Source organism: Triturus cristatus, chromosome 9 (genome assembly GCF_964204655.1).
Source record: "Triturus cristatus chromosome 9, aTriCri1.1, whole genome shotgun sequence".
NCBI classification, from domain to species: domain Eukaryota; kingdom Metazoa; phylum Chordata; class Amphibia; order Caudata; family Salamandridae; genus Triturus; species Triturus cristatus.
The window spans coordinates 314,966,602-314,987,329 of NC_140592.1; the positions used below are offsets into that span (position 1 = coordinate 314,966,602).

Sequence of the window (20,728 nt, forward strand, 5' to 3'; positions counted from 1 at the left end):
GAGCTGTCATACCAAACTTAAACCATCAAGGTCCACCTAACTAAAAGGGATGTCTTAGGAGTGGTGAAAGGAGATTCATAACAGACGTAAAATACCAGGAGCAGGCTGTGGGAAGCGGCATGGAAAGGCGTAACGGCCAGAACTGGAAAAAAACAAAAAAAGGGAGATTGGATGGAATGGGAAAGGAACCATAACCTGTGTTGTGCGACAATACAATAGAGTGGATGCGAAACAAGAGTCTCAAAACCATACAATCCATTCTTGTTCAGCAGGCTCAGGGGGCCGGTGCAGCGCTTAATTTGAGCAGGTGGTTTCCAGGTGCTTGGCACGGACATTTAATTGTCAACACCAGCACTTATGACGGTCTCCTGCATGGTGGTGCTCTTAGTCTCATTTAGAGACGAGCATAACAGTCGTTTATTAATTCAATGCACTTTAAAAATGACTAATACCTGCTGCCAAAGCCATTCTTATAGCTTTGGGGGTCTGGAATAGAAATGTCACACTTGTAGGTAGGTGTGTGGCGGTTAGTAGTTGTGTTGTTCCCGTTATTGGCAGCGTTGACAGCAGCAATGGTCGGTGCAAGCGGAAGCGGCCTCCTGAAGAGAGCCTTGGCACTTCTATTTTTACAAATTAAACTCTGGGCCGGTGGCAGCAGGCAAGCCATGCTAAACGTATCTCTGAGTAAGCAGGGTGGGAAAAAGGCCCGGTTCTAGCGGGGGCCGGGTGGGCCAGGCCCACCCAATAATGAGCCTTGGCCCTCGCAGTGACGGCGCAAAGGCCAATACAAAAAGGCATCTTTAATTTAAAACGTTACACCGAAAGTTGTTTTCCTTCCTGTTCTAGGAGTGGAGTGATTTGGCCAGGGCTCTCTTACACAGCCAGACTCAATCACTCAACCCCTTTTAGAAAGGTGGGCTGTGCCATGCAGGAACAATGGCGGCATGGCGAAGGGGACACATTCTTTATTTGGCGCCGATTTTGCCTATCATCCTGCTGCGCGGATATTTCCTTTTCTGTTCAGCGCTGGAGAAAATAAGTTTGTTTTTTACTATTCACCTTACTGACCCCTACAGCTGCATATCAAATCAGGCTGTGACACAAAGCTTGACTAACGGAGTAGGTAAGAGAATGTGTTAACATTTGGTTTTATTTTTTAAACCTGCACAGTTCCTGCAAAGCAAATACTTTGTGTATGCTTTATTTAAATTGTTTTTATCATTATCATGGCCATGGATGCAAAACAACAATAAAAATGTCCAGATAACTGGTGATTAATGATCCTGCTGGAGAGCAATCCTTTGCGGTTGGTAGTTTTGAAATGCAGATAAGCTGTATTTTATGTGGATAGCTCAGTGGGTAACTGCCTTTGTCACAGATTCTTGTGTTACTTGCAGTTCAGAAGTTGCAATCCTAACATAGGACAGTGACCTATAAACTGTCAACAAAGAGCTGCATACAAACATGAATGGTATAGTTAGAAATTCACTTTTTTGTGTAACTATATATTTAGAACTTCTCCGGTCTTTCATTATTTTAGGGTTGCTAAAAAGATTTTGGGCCGATATACATTAGTAAAGTAAACCCCAACCACTGGGGTATGCTTTAAATCCGGAGTTTGTGCTTCCCCAGTCCAAACCCTCCTTAAAATATATTGCCTACCAGTATGGATGACATGTGATTTCTACACCTTGTAATCCCCATTGGCTGATGTGGCATTCCCTATAGACGGATTTACATACTTGTACGATTCATTGTCTCGGTATAATGTGTGCGTGGTGTAAAGTACAGTGACACCCTACATTGATATGAGTAGCGCTATACAACAAACAAAATGCATATGAGAGAGGGGCTACAGAGAGATAAAGCCCTGTTGGAGGGTGGTAGTAATGGTATCTGTGGAGAAAGAGGTCATTGGCGGGGCGCCAAAAAAGACTTTCTCACTAGTGCTAAAGCCAACTCTGTCACAGCCTTTCTGTTTTTATTTAATTAGCAGTCAGGTCATTAGGGCAACTGTGGAACATATAAAAGTGTGTTACTTATTGCTATATTCAATGTTTTAAGTTTGAAGTTGATTTTACTAATGTTTTAATGAATAATGAAAGTGGAGCTGGATGGTTGCTGATATGGGGCTGGGGCCCAAGGTCAGCTGTGAGAGAAGGTTCCCAGGAGAGGGGTTGTAGAAAAGTGGATTTTCGGGCCTGGAAGTACTTGTTTTGAAGCCTGGCCTGTTGGAATTTGAGGGTTTGCACTTGGGTCCAGACATTGCTCTTACTTTCAAATAACTCTCCACATGCTCTGTATACACACAGAATCGATCCGTTGTATCATGGTGACTGTTAGCAAGTAGAAATGTAATTTAGGGCTTGTAGGCTACCACAAGAAGTGATAAATTGGGCCCGCAGTGGCCCACCCAAATGCACCCATGGCTCAGCCAAAAAAAAAATCCTGGAGCCGGGCTGGTGTGAAAACATCCGACCTGCAAATGCATCAATGCGCAGGCAGCCGCTCGCTATAACTACATCATCAGGTACCCCCGTCTCCTCTGACATGGATTATGGGCATTCTGCGGAGCATCAAGAAAGGCCCCAGGTCCTCCGCTTACTGGCGGCGTCACTCCTCCTGCTCTCTAACTGTACTCACAGCAGAAACCAAGCCAAGAAAGCAAGGCTTCGGCAGTCCGGAATCCTTGAAGCAGAAAGACTAGCGCAAACCTAAAACAATTCGAGATTAACTCGGAACACACAGTCAGATGGAACACCTGCACGAGCGGGAGCTCAAACAAAGCATTTTCACCTTGTTTATCGGTAACTCATGGGAAGTTGGCTTACAGATCCCAAGCTCCACAAAGAACCACGTCCCTGCAAAGTCGAAAGGCCAAGTTGGGAAGAATGACGGAGGGGAGGAGTTTAAGGGTGCCTTAGAGAAGCGATCTTTCAGAGGAAGCCCCAACGTATGCCCAATCAAATCGTGTAAACTATTAAAGTGTCTTATTCCGCCATCTAGTGGTTGGGTCCAGAATGGTCTACTCGCAGACTTCTTTTTCGTGAGCGTCTTCCATTTAGACTTAACCCCCTCCTTGAGTAATGTCAGCTGTATGCCCCAGAGAAATCCTTCGATTTAATCGCCATCTTCGGATTCCTTTTTCTCCGCGGGCTGCGATATATAGGTTTCCTTTATGTTCACTGAAGTTCTCTCTGTAATGAGTTTCTAAATACACATCTACTAGTGGAGGTGGGTGGGTTGCATCTCAGTACAAAAAATGCAACCTCCAAAACTATTCCCACCAGTATGTAATCATTTTGTTTTGCAGCATTGATCTTTTCAGGATTCATATGCAGTGCATAGATTATAAAGAGGCATTTCTTTCAGTGGGTAGGCTGGGTGTTGCAGTGTGTGCTTATGAAGAAATGTTTCAGCACTCTGTCCCTCTTCTGCCTCCTTGTTGATGTGGATGTCCACATAGTAGTGACTTGTAAAGGTGTGTACCGATGACCATGTGGCAGCTGTGCAAATGTCTTCTAGCGCTACGCTTCACATGAAAGCAGGTGTTGCTCCCTTCTTCCTTGTCAAGTTGGCCATTGTTTTTTCTGCACGTGTTGCTCCCCCTGCCTTGTAACAATATTATATTGTTTGCACTTTCCATCTGATGATGGTTCCTTTGGTGACTCGGGAACCCTATCTAGCATGTGCAAAAAGACACAATGAACTGTACTCCTTTCCTTATGGGTTGTGTCATTTCACAGTACTATAGTATTGCCCATTGGATGTCTAGTATGTGCAGGGCCTTCTCTGCATGCGTTTTAGGTTGCTGAAAAAAGGCATGTAAGTGGACGACCTGGTTAAGGTGGAATTTCAATACCACCTGTGATATGAACCTTGAGTTTGTTCTCAAAACCCCTTTGACGTACGTATTCGAAGATACAGTTCTTGGGTGAAGAGTGCTTGTATTTCACCAACCCACCTTATCAAGGTGACAGCGATGAGGAATGCAGTTTAAGAGTTAGGAAATTCGGCTATGCGTTGCGCATTGAATTGAAGGGTGATGCAATTAGTTGCTTAAGTACTACATTGGGTTCCATGTGGGCATGGATGCGTTTCTTAGAGGCGATACCTTCTTTGCTCCCTTAAGGAAGAATTTTACCACTGGTGTGAAGAAACATTTTACTAGTGTGCCTGTTGCATATGCTACAATGGCTGCTAGGTGAACCCTGATAGAGACAAAAGTGCTTGTCTAGCAGGTATGTCATGTATTGTGAGAGTGCCTCTTTTGATATGGTTAGCACCCCACTTTTTTCCTAGAAAATGATGTGGTTTTGATCATTAGTGAACAGGGTCCCTGCCAACCATGTCCGCTGTGCCGGAGCACCTTCCCTAAAACTGTCCCACGATTGTCAACTTCAGCCCCCTGTAAGTCCTTAGTAAATGATACCCTTGGTACCCAAGGTAAGGGGACTGAAGAGGGTCCCCTAGGGACTCCTCACCAAGGCCATGCCACTGCAGCTTGCATGCCTTGGTGCAGTGAAAAACGACAGTCGACATAGCACACTCCCTGTGTGCCGTGTCCAGCAGCACTGCCAGAGGTATAGGCAAGTCACTCCTCTAGCAGTATTTACAAGCTCTAAGGCAGGGTGCACTATTTCTCAGGTGTGGTCATATCTGCATGAGCAGATATGCTCCTACAATGTTTAAGTATATTCTTTAATATTGTAAGTTCCATGGAAGCCATAAAGAGTACATGGGCTGGAAACTCGACACCTCTAGATACCCAGCACCATAATGGCTTCACTGAACCCAGGAGTGTTTGGTACCAAACAAATCCTAATAATAATTCCACACTGATGCCAGAGTTGAATTTATTAAAACATGTACTTAGAGGTGCCCCATGAAAACCTACCAACCCTGGTGTTGTCTCTGACAGACTTTAGGCAGCCTACCACCACCAGACATGATTCTGGACCCCTGGGTCGAGAGCCCCTGCTCTCTGAGGCCAGAAACAAAGCACATCCTGAGTGGAGGTGTCATACCTCCTCCCCCAGGATGAGCACAGTGCTTGCGAGGGAAGCTTCAAAGGCACTGTCGTCTTTGTAATGCGACACCAGCCTCTGCTGCTAGCAGCAGACAGCAGCCCCCAGTTCAAACCCCCACTTTTGGCAGGAGAACGTAGTAAAAATAGGTGTGCTTCTCCCCCCCCCCCCCCCCCCACCTGCCAACTCCACCCTCAGGTGCTGGAGGTGAAGTAAAGCACATTTCTCAGTGCCCACAATCTTGAGGATGGTGACCCTTATCCAATCAGGGCTGGGGCTATGACCCCTCCCACAGGAGGGTGGCATAATAGTGGGTGTAGACACCCAGGTAAAGAACCCATTGATCCCTTCCAGTTACTCCCCTGTAACTTCCTTATATCTAGAATTTAGGTGGCTCCCCCAGACCCTGAAATCAGATTTGCGATGACTTACAAAGAAGAGCCGCCTGCGCAGCAGCGAAGTCTGAAGACACCCACTGACTTGGCCCCAGCCCTACTGGCCTGGCTGCAGCCCTCAAAGACCCAACTGAAGAGCAACTTGTCCCACAGCCCAGCAACCTCCATGCAGGCCTTCTAAAAAGACTCCTAATCTCCCATGGACAGCGGACCTGTCCAATAGAATCAAACTTTAAAGAACAAAACACATTGCCTTGTGGAATCGCGAAACCACCTCCAGACCCACCTGTGCACCAGACGCCCATGGTCGGAGTCCAAGTGGCCCACCAGTTCTGTGAAGGTTACCCAGCACTTCTGAGTAAGACCTCCCCATGGGCTAACCCCTGCCGGACTCCACCTTGATGCCTGCAGCCTCAACTTGAAGACTCCCTCTGACAACGTCCTGTCCAGTAAGCCGTTTCCTGATGCCAAAGGACACCCCTCCACCCACAGTCCCAGAGCCTTGGGGAGCTTGACTACCTGTGTCACTACGTCCCCTAGCATCTCTACCTACCTGGGCAGCTGCTGGCCTGAGCCTGCAGCCTTTCTTCAAGGCCAATCTCCCCCATTGATTAACATTGGGGCCCGATGCTGTGTTGGCACTCTGCTCCGAGTCGCACCTGTGTCGCTGGTGGTGCATTTCTGGTGCCAATCTGAACGTTGCCTTGTGTGGAGTTGAAACCCCGAAGACTGGATCTGTAAGTTGTGTACTTTCCTGAAAAACTGCATTCTTGTCTTCCTCCCATAGGTTAACATTGCACAGCCTGAAAATTGCACTAAGTGTCCACTTTAAAAAGTATAAAGCATTTTTCCAGAAAAACGTACTTACCTTATTGCATACAAATAAAACTTAAAAGAAGCTTATTTTTCTAAAAATTGTGTGAATCTCCTTTTTGGGCTGTGTGTCATTAGTCACTGTGTGCATAACAAATGTCTTACACTGCTCTATGTTAGGCCTAAGGCTGCTCGTCCACACTACCACAAATAGAGCACTTTGGGTTAACATTGAGCGCTGTACAGTTCTGGGGGAATCTCTGGACTCTGTGCATGGTATAACCACTTAGTGATATGCCATATACAGAGCCAGCTTACTACATGTATTTATTGACAGTGGCATCCTGTGCCCAGTCTCAGAGTTTCCCTGTGTTTTTTGCACCAGTGTAAAAATCTCTCCCACTTGTTGCGGTAGCATTTCCTTGCCTGTGGTTGTCTTGCTTCTTTCACAATCTCCATTGCTATCTTTGGCAAATGGAGGTGACCAAACTCTACATCCACAGGAGCCATGCTGCCAAACTAAGCATGTCTGGCTCCGGGTGCCATACCTGCCCTGCCTGAATTGTCCACAGGTGTGCTGAGAGTTAGATGTAGTGTCCTTGGGATATCTCCATGAGGTCTGAGAACCAGGTCAATCTGGATTAGACTGAAATGCTCCTGCCTGCACTTCTCTGGATTACCTTTGGTGCCATTGAAATGGGTGGAAACACATAAGCAAATCTCCCTGACCATCTTACCAACAGGGCATTCCAAAGCGACTCTGGACGGCAGAACCTGGATGCAAAGCTTTGAAATTTCGCATTTGTGTGTTGCGAATAGGTCTATTTGTTGTGTACTCCAAATCTGGAAGATCCCCATCAACCTTTCTTGCTTAAGCTCTCAATTTTTTGTGGTGCTTACTTTTCTGCTTAGCCAGTCTGCTTCTGTATTTTGTTTTCCTGGTAGGTGCATCACTACTAGCAGCATTCTGTTCTGTATCGCCCATCTCCAAATCACCTGGGCCAAGGTCAATAGCAGATAGTACCTTATTCCTCCTGGTTTGATCAGGTAGAACATTGTCGTCATGTTGGTCCATTTGAACTAGAACTGTCCTATTTATTAGATTTTTTTTTTAGAAGGCCTTCAGTGCTAGGAAGGCCGTATTCAGTTCCAGCACATTTATGTGTGGCACTGTTTCCTCAGACCTCAAGAGGCCTCTGATGTTAGGCTTGTCCAAATGAGCTCCCTATCCTATGTGCGATGCACCTGTTGTGATTGTCAGAGAGAGTTGGTGGTTTGAATGCTTTTTCCACTACGAGATTCTGTAGGTACCACCATTACATTTCTCTCTGAACCTTGTCCATAACCACCATTAGTTCATCTCAACTCCCGGTTGCCTGTGACCATTTTTGTTGGACCTATTCCTATATTGGTCTCATATTTAGTCTTGCGTGTGGTACTAGGGAAATGCAGGAGGCCATCATGCCCATAATGTTCCCCACAGTCCTCACCGTCGGACATTGCACCTTGCGAAAGAGGAGACTGCTTCAAGATCGCTTGGACTCTTGACAACTGGCATCACCTTTGTGGTCAGAGTTCAAGATAACTCCCAAGAATGTTTTCTTTATGTGTAGGTAAATGGGATGATTTTTCATAATTGATGGAGAAAGAGTGTGAGTGTTCTGTATCACCTTATTGATATTCTTCCTGCACTGGGTGCTCATCGTCTTCACTTTCACTAGAAAGTAGTTGCAGTGTCTCCCCGACCTCTGATACCGGTACCCTATCTATGGGTTCCTTCCCCAAGAAAGCTTGAACTTACCTTTACCGAATGGACACTGTCAGCTGGATTGCTGTCTTCTGCCTCAAAAAATCTGATCCACTAGACTCTCGGGTGCTGCATGAGGAGAGATGGGTCCCTGAGCTGGTCTGAATCTCCTGGGTATTTGGTGGTTAAATGGAAGGCAAGATCCTGGCATCGCGCAGGTTCCCAAAAGTTTGTCCCGTTAATGCCACATTCAGGTGTGCTTCTGAGGAGGTCTGTCCTAGTTGCAGTACCTCAATAAGTAAATCGGTTTTTACCTTCATTGAGGGGGAAGTGGAGATCAAGCACTTCTGCCAACGTTTTTATCACCATCGCAAACGAGGAAGATTTCTCCATAACTGGGTCAAATGGAGAGGCGAGGCTAGTCTCAAACGAGGTATAAAGTCCAATAGCCTCCTGGAGGTCTAAAAAAATGCTAGTCATCCTACCGTTGAGATGGGGCAACACTCATCTTGTGGCTCCAGGAGTGAGAACCTATAGTGCAATGGAAGTGAATCAAAGTTGGTTAGTAGGAGTAGTCGAGGTGGGCGTGACTTCTAACGAGTAAGTGGTGTATTCTCTTCAAAGAGGACTAGCACCGTTCATGCACAGGGCTACTGGTGGAGGTCTCATGCCCAACAGGAAGTATGTGCAGGTGTTGGCCCAGGGGTAAGGGCGCACCCTCGAACGGGCTGGAGAGGCATAGTCTGCGAAGTATCCACCAGCGGTAACCTGACTGTAAGCCTCCTCGGACCAATGGGGCACAGATGTGCACCAGAGGAATGCAGAAGGGTACCAAAGGTCCACAACATAGCATACTTGAGGGCTTGAATCTGTTGGTGTTGGAATTGCTTCCGCGTCTGAGGACTTTGTGGTGTTCCTCCAGTGCCACCCATGCACAGGCTTCGACGGGGGTCGGTGCCGTATGGGGAGTCTGTGAGAACAAACGGAATGGTTCTGTGGGACTCTTCTTTTATGCTGTCAATACAACTCTCTTGACAATAAAACAAATTACTTAATTTATTCTCCAAAATAGGTATAATAGATCATACACAATCAAAATTAGTGCAGACAGCACAGGGCTCACAGATGCAGTGATGTGCAACATTCACAATGATACATATATACAACAGGGATGACTCAAAGTGCTATACAAACCAGCAGTTCAATATATATTCAATGATTAGTATGGGTAGCCTGTGCAGAAGTTGGGAAGGACCCTAAAACGGGCTTGATAAACTGTAGTCTTCATCTAGGATGAATCTGCAAGTGGTAACCCGACAGGAAGCATCCTAGGAGCATTGTGGCGCAGAGGTGAACCTGAGGTATGGACAAGGGTACCAAAGACATGTAACAGTCTTTTTGAGGGCTTGAATCAGGCATTCCACGTTTTCTTGCAGTATTCAGTGATGAAGAGTTTAGCCTCGCAGTCCTAGGTGGCCTTTGGGTTCATCTGAGCACATTTGCTGCACGACATCTAGTCATGCAAAGAGCCCAGACACTTGAGACAGACCTCAAAAGGGTCCATCACTAACTTTGCTTTGTGGCAATTCTTGCAGGGTTTGAAATGTGCTGTTTAAGGGGGACAAATATCCCTTGCATAGTGGAAAAAACGTTTGGAAAATGAACTCTGTATGGTGACAGAATTCAAGGGCGCGAGCTCCAGATGAGAGTTGGAAGGCGGAGAAGAAAAAAAGCACTGAAATGTGCAGAGGTGGCAGTTGGATTGTGGCCTTAAGGTCACTTCCGGGGCTGGATGCATAGGATCTTCACTCTCAGCTCACTGATGGTGACAGTATCTGCTATTTTCTCCACTGTTGGAGTGACTGCCTTCACAGAAATTAGTTATTTTTTCTTTCAAAAACAAAAAAAAGAAATTTCAGATAAGTGACCATCAAAAATGTTTCTGAAGAATTAATATCTTTCTAAAGAGCGTTCCTGGATCCAGCATGTGGCTGGCTAGCTTCTAGTGTGTACAAAAATTGATAACCACATGACCAACAAAGGTGCAGCATGGAGGCAGAAAGCTGACGGTCACTGCAGAGAAGTGCAGTGTGAATACAGAACATAAGCAGGGGAAAGATCTACTGAAGTCCAATCTCCTCAGTACATCTCTCTCAACTGGATAGAGTGAAAAAGCAATTCATTAAACTGGAAAAATAACATTTTTCCAAGCTGATTAGAAGACATTTAAATTGCATGGAGACCCATGCAATGTGCCTTTACTATACGTTAGCCAGTACAAAAGTTGTTAAATAAAAGGTTGCCATACTTTAGCTCCTGTGCAATGGCTGCTATCTGCTCCACTCGATCCTGATGAGCAGCCAGGTCACTTTCAAAAGCCTCGTGCTTTCTAATTAGGGCTTTAATGTCCGAAAGTGTGGCACTCTCGTAGTCCTTCTGCTTCAGCAGTGCTTCCTTGCCTGTTAAATAAAGATCATAATCACTGGTTAACGCATTAATTCTGCATGTACACGTTCACCAAGAAATAAACAGCAAGGTAAAGGTATGGCGCACAAGCGCAGCAGTATATCAAAATCCACATATACACAGCATACTTAATTATTGGAGTCTCAAACAGGACATCTAACCCACTCACAAACATATAAAAAGTGAAGCGGGGACCTTAACATGGAATAACACATACAAACAGGGTTTTCCATCTGCAACAATTACTTCTGGAGCATGGGCCTTTTCTAGGTTCAGCCACTGTGCATTATTACACTTTGCAGTGGCCGGGCTAGGAACAGTACCTTCTTATATTAAACACAAAGTGTAGTGGGTTAATTGAAGCATATTCAGAGTGACTTTCAGCTAGGAAGCAATAATGCCTCACACTGTAAAAGACAATTTATTCAGTCTGAATATTGGGCCAATGGGCTTGAAGTGTCATTTGGTATAAATGAAGTCCAGGAGCAACTCAAGGAGTTTACAACAGTTCTTGGCTTAACCAAAAAACAGTGGGATACAGGCAAAAGAAGAATGAGTCAAATTTATTTCATGGTCAAGAAAAGATTTATGTTATTCCTGATATAAATATAGGGTCTCAACTATTGCCGGGCTTGTGAACAATTTACTACTAAGACCCTGTAAAGTGCTGTACTTTTAATGACATAGTATGGAAACTGGGACAAAGCTGTAGCCAGTTTACCAAACTGCAGCAAGACAAGACCGTAATAGTCAAAACTCAAGAAGTTGAAGACACAGTCTACTCAACCTCTCAAAACCTATTTTGGACGATGATGAAGAGGAACGAGCAAGGAGTCCTCATGGACTTGTGTACAATTGTACCTAGGGCCATTCTAACCATAGCGAAAGTAACAAAGGCAACACACCACATTTTTAGGCCATGGGAAAAGCAATCCATGAAGAGCCAGGAAGATATTGCACACATGCGAAATAAACATCTTACTTAATCAGAAAGATTTCTTCCTGATGTTCACATCAGAAGAAAAACACCATGAGCAGAAGCTCCGCTCAACTCTATTGAAAAGACTTTAAACTAGCCGTTACAGGCTCTTCAACCACAAATGGTAAAGGACGTGTGTACGCAAATTACTCAGGATTTTGTTACAAAAATAACCTACATTTGAAAAATCAGATTCATATAATTTTTCCAGGAAACAGAAGAGATCACTGGAGAAGGGCTGTCCCTCCTAATGGTCATTAACAGCACATGAATGAAGATCACAAAAGAGAACTTGAGTTGCTTTTTTTGGTGAAAACTCCTACCCCTCATCTGAGAAAAATCCCACTCCTCTTAATGCACCGACACATTCTACAGGATCAGACATCTATAAAAAGGACACTACTGCTCGATCTGACACACAAAGTTCCACAAACTCCACTTAAATGAGAATACTAATAGTAGACTTAAATGGATTAGGTATCCACAGCATGCTAGACTACAAAAAGCGCACAGTGAAAAATGTGTGCATAATTAGCCCAGACGTTTGTACTCTTAAATCGGAATTCTCTGTTCCACACTAGAGGGGGATCATCTACCACATTCATTCTATATAGGACAATCTGTGCATTCCACACGCATGTGAAATATCACTAAACTGAAGGAGGTTTTAAGTAGAGGTTGTAGGTAATGCAAGGCACGTAGGAACAGATACACTGGCAGCCAAAGCAACTGTGATGGGGAGCGCATGGGAAGGAAGAACAGGGAAGCCCTCTAAACAAGGAACTGCATTTATTGATACTGCCCGTACAGGGCTATCACTATCAGCAATTATATTTTCCTAGTTCAGTTCCTTGCAATTTGTCTCAAGTTATTAAAACAGGATGGTGAATATAATCACAATAAGAAATATTGCCTAAAGAGTACATGAAAAATTGTTAGAACCACTTATGAATAAAACCCAGCAGATCATTCACTAGGTAGTTCATGTTTCACTGAGGAATAACTTGCTTGCGTCTCGTGATGCTCTTTCTAGTGGATACTCCATCTAACTGCAGACATCATACCTTGATAATCTTTCCTATGTGCCAGACTGGATTCTGAAATTCCCTTACAACAACTCCTGCATGCTCTCACATGATGCTATCAGCTTCAGTGACAACTGTCCACCTTCGGACAGGACAACATGGAGCTGAATAGAAGTGCCACCGTTCCACATAGGCATCAATTTATTGATTGGTCTTTTGGGCACCGTCAGACACTGAGTGTGACTGACTGAGAACATGGCAGTGCACAAATTGAATTTGGAGATGAATGTGTAAAAGTTTACTTCACAGAGAGGAGATGGTTAGGCGGGTAGGAACAAAATGGTTAGTTACCAGTAGGAGTAGTTTTGCAGCTGTAAGAATTTTTTTGGAGTCACATTCTATGCATTATACCACCATCTAGTGGTTTGGTCCAGAATCTTCTTGTTAGTACTTTTTCCTCCCCCCCCCCCCCCGCCCCCGGGAGTGGTCTGTGGTCATTGGGTGCCACGTCATCCGATGTGGGCCATGGAAGCCCTTCTGTGTGGACGGCATCTTCAGATTCTACTTTTCCCTTTGGTGACTTTGTCTTGTCCTTTGTTAGCTTGCTTTGTGTCTTAAGGTATCGCAGTATCTACCCCTCTTTTTCGCTTTACTTTCCGGTGCGATGGAGGGTCGCATGTGAATCCAGAAAATCTCTCACTGCAAAACTACTCCTAGTGGTAAGTAACCATATCGTTTTGCATGTTGGATCCTTTTCTGGATTCACATACTGTGTACTGATTTTGTAGCTGTATATCTGTTCACTCTTGGGGGTGGGATTAAAATGAGGTTGAGCTTGCAAACATGTTTTAGTACTCTCTCTTCCACTTGTGACTTTGTGCACTTGGATGTCCACACAATAGCATTTTGGGAAGAAGTGGACTGATGACCATGGGACTGCCATACGTATGTTTTATTTGCACGTTTGAAAGGAATGCCAAGGTTGCTCCTTTTTTTCTCGTCTCTAAGTGAGCTCCTGCTTTTTGGTAGCAGAACTGGATTGTTTGCACTATCTATATTGTGATGGTGCCCTTCATCACTGGTGAACCTTTGCATGAGACTACGAAAGATATGAGGAACTGATTCCCCTTTCCGATCTCCCTTGCCCTTTTCTGGGTATTACATCACAGCCCTGCGTACATCCTGCCCATGTAGGTTTCCTTGGCTTGCGTTTTTGGCTGCTGGAAGAGTCTTGGCAGTTGGATTGTTTTGTTTATGTGGAACTGGGATATGACCATGGGGAGAAAGTGTGGGCTAGTCTGCATGACCTACTTGTCCTTGTGTGTTAGCAGGTAGGGCTCTTGGGTGGTTGTCTACAACTCACTCACCCTGTGTAGTGATGTGATTGAGAAGTCAGTCTTCAAGGTCAGCAACTGCAGTACTGCCTTGTGTAGAGATTAAAAGGTTGCCTTCATTAATTGCGTTAATAACAGGTTGAGGTTGCACACTGATGATGATCTAGGTAAAGCTATTCCTTTTGCTCCTTCTAGAAACCTTTTAATCATCGGTGTTGCATATATGCTTCTTCCCAAGTGCCCTCTTGTGTACGCTACTATTGCTACCAAGTGTACTTTTAGTGAATGTAATGTTAGAAGGTTATCTAGCAGGTTTGTAAGGTATCAGATTACTGTGATGTCCTCTGTTTTACTGTGGAACACTTCCTAGTCTCTGCACTACAGGACATACCTCTGCCATTTCGCTGAGTAGCACTTTCTTGTAGTAGGTTTTCTAATCTCTTTGAGGATGTACATGGATCTCTTCGGAAGGTTCATGTGTACAAACTATGTCCTCAGGAGCCAGGCCGCTGGGCTCAGGGTGCTTGCCACCAGGCAGTGGAATTTTCCTTCCCGCATGGAGAGGAGGTTATGTTTTGCTGGTAGACTTTATATTTCCTTATGCCATCTCCACCAGGTCTGAGAACCACATTTGCCTTGCCCACTTCAGAGCAATCAGCATCATTCGAGACTGTCTGCACTTCTTTTTAGTTCCAGGACATTTATGTGCTTAATCTCTTATTCCGCTTTTCATAGTCCTGTGACCTTCAGTTCCACCATGCGTGGACCCCAGCCCATGTGGAACACACATGTGGTTATAGTCACAGTTGGAGTTGATTATGTGAAAGGTCTTCCCACTATTATGCTGTCCACTTTTCACCAGGCATCTGTTTCTGAACTCTGTGGAACAGGCATTTGATCTCTCCCCCACCCCCCCACCACCACGTTGCCTGAGACCATAGGTTTTGGATACACTATGAGTGGACTCGCGTGTACTCTTGCTTATGGTGAAAAGGGGAATGCATGACACCATAATGCCCATCATTTTCCCCCACAGTCCTCACTGCCAGAGACAGATCCTTGCTGTAGCCTAGAGCCAGGTCTATGATTGCCTGACTCCGAGGGTAGGGAAGTCTGTTGCTTTCAGTGTGTTGATTATTGCTGCCAGGAAGATTTTTTTCTCTTTTTGGCATTGTTGACTACTTTTTGCAGTTGATTGGGAACCCTAGGCTTTCAAGGATGTCCGACAGTCCTGATGTGCCTCCAACATTGAGAGAAGGAGCTTGCTTTGACTAGCCAGTGACTAGATAGATATACGTGGATATAATTCCTTCTTAGGTATGCCACTACTGTGGCTAGGCACTTTGTGAATACACTGGGTGCAAACTTTATTCCGAAAGAAGGCACTCTGAATTGGTAGAGGTTTTTTGTGGACGAACCATACGTAACTTGTAGTTGTAGTTCATAGGGATGTGTAGGTAGGAGTCTTTTAGGTCTACGGTTGGCGTGTTGTCCTTCACCCGCACTCACGGGATGAGATCCTGTAGCATGGTCATTTTTAATTTTTTAATGAACTGGTTTAAGAAGCACCGGTTCAGAATCCGTTTTAGAGAGCAGCCTGATTTTGGGGCGGGGAAGTATGCAGAGTATTTTCCTCGTTTTTTAATTTGTATTTTTTTTATTGAGTTTTGTTTAGGCGTTAATATAACAATCACATATAGATTTCAACACTTCACATTATTGTTACAGCTTGCAGCAGTCTAATAACCATGAAATAACAATATCACATAGCAATCAGGTAATCAGGTATATTGCTCCATTGTGTCCCGTAATTCTTGAAATAAAAGAGGAGACAGAATCAAACAATAAGATGTAACAGTCATGACCTATAATAGCTTGCATCCCACATTGGTGTAGATTGAGACAGAGAAGTTGGGCCAACCAAACACCAATGGAGACTCCGGAAATGGTATTTGGGAGGATATCTATGACGAATCTACTCTCATGTTTCAAATTGGGCGGGCCCATTAGTGCAGGGGACAGTCTTGGACAACAGCTAGTGTGGAGGCAGTTACTGGGTTGCACTTGGTGGGTAGGGTATTGGTGCTGGGCTAGAACCATCAGGACGGTCAGCATCTTGGCTTCTAAGCCAGGTGGTAAAAGGCTCCCATTTGTCTCTCGGGTGGGATGCAGTGGGCATAAGGTCCCAGAATGCAGTAAGCTGCTCCTGACAATACACAATATCATTCACCCAGGCAGCGACCCGGGGAGTGCCATCGGATGGCCAGCCTTCGCTTTGCAAGCAGCAGCATCATGGCCACCAGACGACGCCTCTCAGGCGGTATCTGCCCCACGTATCCCCAGCAGTGCCAGTGTGGAGGTACATTCCAGCAACACTCCAATGACAGTTTGTATAGTATCGTAGACCTCTTTCCAATAGTCCGCTATGGGAGGACCACTCCATGCTACCAGTATTTTCCTTGGTTGATTTCTGCCGAGGGCACATTCTATTGCCCTTTTTTCTAAGAGATCCTGCGCTTCGTGTTCCAGGCAACATCTCCCCTCTTCAGAGCGTGATATTTTCTTTGGTCTGACCCTGGGTGGTGTCTTTATATGTTCTATGCAGTACCCATGCTGGACTATGTTGAGGACCCATTTGTCTGATTTAACCCTCAGCCACTCCTGAAAGGAAGTTCTCTACTCGTCCCCGTACTGGTATGATGAGGTGGGTTATTAAGCGGAGTTACTCTTTTAAAGAGCTGGCTCCTCTGAAGGACTTTCCTCTTCCTCAGCCCCGAAAGGGCTGACGTTGGGCTGATTGAGATTGCCACTTTAGCATTGATGGCATTTACTGCCCTGCATGGTGGTAGGGTGACACTGGCAGTGAGCTTCCCTTCCTCGTCTTTAAGGTGTTGCAGCACGTCATCAACTGCTGAGCAAAACATGTGTTTTCCGGTGAAGCAAGTATTAATGATGCTAGCCTACACCTTGCTCTTGATCTGGACACCATAACCAGATGTGCCTGGTCAGGTTTGTACCTTTGACCATCTGTCTGCTGGTTGTGTTTGAGGTGTGAAGGGCAGACTTCAGGCACATGCTGGCGATGGCTTTCCACTAGTGCGGTTGCCAGTCTTTGGGACTTCTCTAGGAGATGCTTTACCAGCTTCCATTTCTTTCCAGTGTTCGTGGGTTATCGCTTTAGGAGAGCACTAGAGTTTACAATCCTTCACTGTGTTGTTGCACCGCTCTCCATTTTGCACCCCACCATTTCCACTCTCTAGCTCTCTTTTTCAGAGGGTGGACCTGTGGAGGTGGGAATGTTGGCTCCCTTTCTTACTGTGGCCCGATTATGGAAACCGCTGTATTTCCTGATTTATAGTGGGTCCTTGGAGAAGTGCTTATATTTGTCGATTCTCTAGGCTTCAGTTGCAGGCTGCTGGCTCACTGAAAACCTTTCTTCCCTGATCCAGAATGCAAAGCAGCATCTGGAGGTATTAGCTTCTGCTTTGCGCGAGTATGACAGTTTCAATGAGAAAGCACGCCTGTGACTTCCCTTCCTTAAGTTGGACTGCATAACGGCGTATCGCCCTTTTAACCACAGTTCTACATGGCAAAGTTGTTTGGAAGGGATGACCTTGAGGGGAAGGAGGTGAGGTTCTAACACTGGTCGTTGATGCTTTCGAAGTCTGGGAATAATCTCTGGTCCTTGTCGAGCTCTTGTTCTTCCTCTGGCGGCTCTGGAGTGGCCAGTGGTTTTAGTTCGACCGCATCAGTCTTTTGGCTCTGTTCCCCAGAAGCCTTCAAAGGTATTCGAAATTCCCAAAGGGAATCTACAAAATCTTTCTTCTTCTATAGAACTGCTACGAATTTCAGCATTAAGTCGCCTCTTCTTTCTTTCGACCTTGGGCACCTTCTTGCTGGTGTTGATTGTGGTCAGCTGTCTTTTCTTCAGAGTCTGGGCTTTGACGTCAGCTGGCTATTTCGCCCTCTTTTGCATGTCTTTTGACCTAGAGCGCTTCTCCGGTGGATGTCCTCCACTGGTATCCTGATGACGGGACCCGTGCTCCACTTCGTGTGTCGGCGGACCTTCGTTGACAATTTTTCAATGCGGAGACAATTGTGATACGTCTAGTCTGATGTTTAATGGTTGGCTCCTCCCTGTTTTTTTGCTGGCTTCCTGAGAGAGTTTTCGGAATCCTAACTCCTTATGTCTTATTAGCGGGACCTGTGATTCCAAGTCGGTGACCTCTCTCTCTGTATCAGACCCTTCGGCTTATGCCGCTTATGTGCCCATATTGTCCTTCTCATTCAACAGTCTGAGTTCTCTTAAGAATGGCTTCTCAGCTTGGCTATAGTCCTCAGCGTCTTTAGGAGGAACTTGTTGTGGGAAAGTGCAATCTTTCTTGTATGATATGCCCCCACTTTTTGCTGAATGTACTTTGACTGAGCCCTGGACTCCTGCCAATCAGGTGCCCAGGGCCTATGTTCCTTCCCTAAAAACACAAAACCGAAATTGGCAAACCCTGGCCACATGTCAGCACCTGGTAAATGGTACCCTAGGTACCCATGTGACCAGGGATGGCCTCTAAGGGCTGCAGCACTCATTGTGCCACCCTTAGAGGCGGCACACACACACACACACACACACACACACACACGGGTGTCTGGGTGCAAGACAAAACAAAGAGTCGACACCTACACTGCCATGGCATACATCAGCCACCCCTCTAGCTGGGTTCCCTGTGCCAATGGAGTGGGCACAGGAGCAGGAGCCCTGTGCCCCTACAGTACCCAGGACCATTCCTGGGCACTGTAAGTGCAGTGCTGCCATGTAAGAGTACATGGTGCTGAGAGCTCGTCAAACACGAACTCCACAGCACCATATTGGCAACACTGAAGACTGAGAAGTTTGGCATCAATCTTCTCAGCACATTAAACCCACACTGATGCCAGTGTGGGATTTAATGTACCAAGCACCCCAGAGGGCATCTTAGAGATGCCCCCTAAAACCTAACCTACAATCCACGCCTGTTCTGAGGCTGCCTAGGCTGCCACACAGCAGACATGTTGCTGGACCCCTGGGTAGGAGAGCCCCTGCTCTCCTGGGCCTGCAACAATGCACATCCTGGGCGAGGTGCTAAATCTCCTCCCACAGGATGTGCAGGGGGAAGCTTCAAAGGCATGCCGCCTCTGTGAGCTTCCACAGGCCACTGCAACCCCCCACTCTGGCGGGAAGCTTGACCGGAAACCCCAAATAAGGACAGGGGATATGCCAGCCTGACAACCCCACCCCTCAGGTGGGGGAGGCGAGGTGAAGCACTTCTCCGGGCTCTCGCCATCTTGAAGATGGGAAGCCCTACCCTATCAGGACTAGCCTCCTGCCCCCCTCCCACAGGAGAGAGGCAGGATAGGGGGTGTACCCACCCAAGGACAGGGACCCATTGGTCCCAGCCCTTCACCTACCTGTAACGCCCCTAAATCTAGTATTTAGGGGCACCCTGAACATTCCTTCCCCAGATTCCAGATTCCAAGATCCGAAGAAGAGCTAGAAGAAAGAAGACCTGCCCTGCAGCTGTTAAGAAGAGGAAGACACCAACTGCTTTGGCCCCAGCCCTACCGGCCTGCCGACCCTCGAACCTGCTCCTGCTCCAACCCGGCATCTCTTGTGGCCAGCAACTTCACAAACCCCGGAGGACCTGGCTACCTTTTGACTCTAAACCCCTGGGACTCCCATGAGTAGAGGTTCTAATCAAAAACTACTTCTAATCCCTGGCAGCAGCCCGGAACCGCGAACCCAGCACACTCTGCACCAGCAAGCCTGGCCTGTGCCGGAGTGAACAAAGACCACGAGGACAACCCCACGGCGACTGTGACCCAGAGTCCGGCATCCAAGGACCTTCCTCAACACTGCTGAAGAAGCCTGCAGCCTCAGAACCAGGTGCCCCCCCAACCGCGATCAACAGAGGGTAAGATTTCCCAACACCAAAAGGCACCCCTGAACCCAATACCAACCCCGATGGAGGGTCTGCGAACCACGATCACACCAGAAAGTCACGGAGAACAGAACGGCCAAAGAAGCAGTCTCTCCGGACTTGGCTGTCCAGGCAGTAATGCTTGGCAAAAGTGTGCAGCGAGGCCCACGTAGCTGGATGACAGATGTCCTGCAGGGAAACGCCGTGTCCCAAGGCAGTAGTGGCTGCCTTTGCCCTGGTAGAATGGGCACGCAACCCCACAGGAGGCTCCTTTTTAGCCAACGAGTATCAGGCTTTGATGCATAGAACGACCCACAGACCGAGATGGTCCATTTGTGCACGGCCCAACCTTTCTTGGCGCCCACGTAGCCAACAAAAAGTTCGTCATCCACCCAGAACTGTTGTGTTCACTTTAGATAGAACGAGAGCGCACATTTTGGTGGAGCCGCTCTTCCTCTTTTGAAGGATGCGGAGGCGGAAAGAAAGTGGGCAAAGTGATGGTCTGCCTGATGTGGAAGGGCGCGACAACCTTTGGCAAGAAAAAAGGACGAGTCCTTAAAACCACTTTGTTCGGATGAACAGAGAGAAAAGGAGGTTTAGAAGAAAGAGCCTGGAGCTCACTCACTCGTCTGGCAGAGGTGATAGCTACCAGGAAAGCCGCTTTGAGAGTGAGAAGACGTAAGGGACAGTTATGAAGTTGCTCAAAGGGAGTGCACATCAGATACGTCAGGACAAGATTAAAGTCCCATTGAGGCATGATGAAAGGCACGGGAGGAAACGTGTGTGTAATGCCCTTCAGGAAGCAATTAACAACCGGGGACTTAAAAAGAGAAGGCTGATCTGGAAGCCGTAGAAAGGCGGAGAGGGCCGAGAGATAACCCTTGATAGTGCCCAGAGCCCTGCTGGGCCAAAGAAAGAAGGAACAGAAGAACCTTGGAAAGAGGGGCCGAAAGGGAATCCACAGCCTTAGCCCTGCACCATGCCACACATT

General features: G+C 46.4%; 1 protein-coding gene across 2 annotated transcripts in view; it reads right to left on the reverse strand.

Annotated features, from left to right (window-relative positions):
- ACTN4 (actinin alpha 4) overlaps positions 1-20,728 on the reverse strand; it is a 298,634-nt gene that overhangs the window by 45,330 nt on the left and 232,576 nt on the right. For both annotated transcript variants that reach the window (XM_085625020.1, XM_085625021.1), the window contains exon 12: positions 10,291-10,441. In XM_085625020.1, the coding sequence (XP_085481146.1) occupies positions 10,291-10,441 (151 nt within the window). The remainder of the gene's footprint in view (positions 1-10,290; positions 10,442-20,728) is intronic.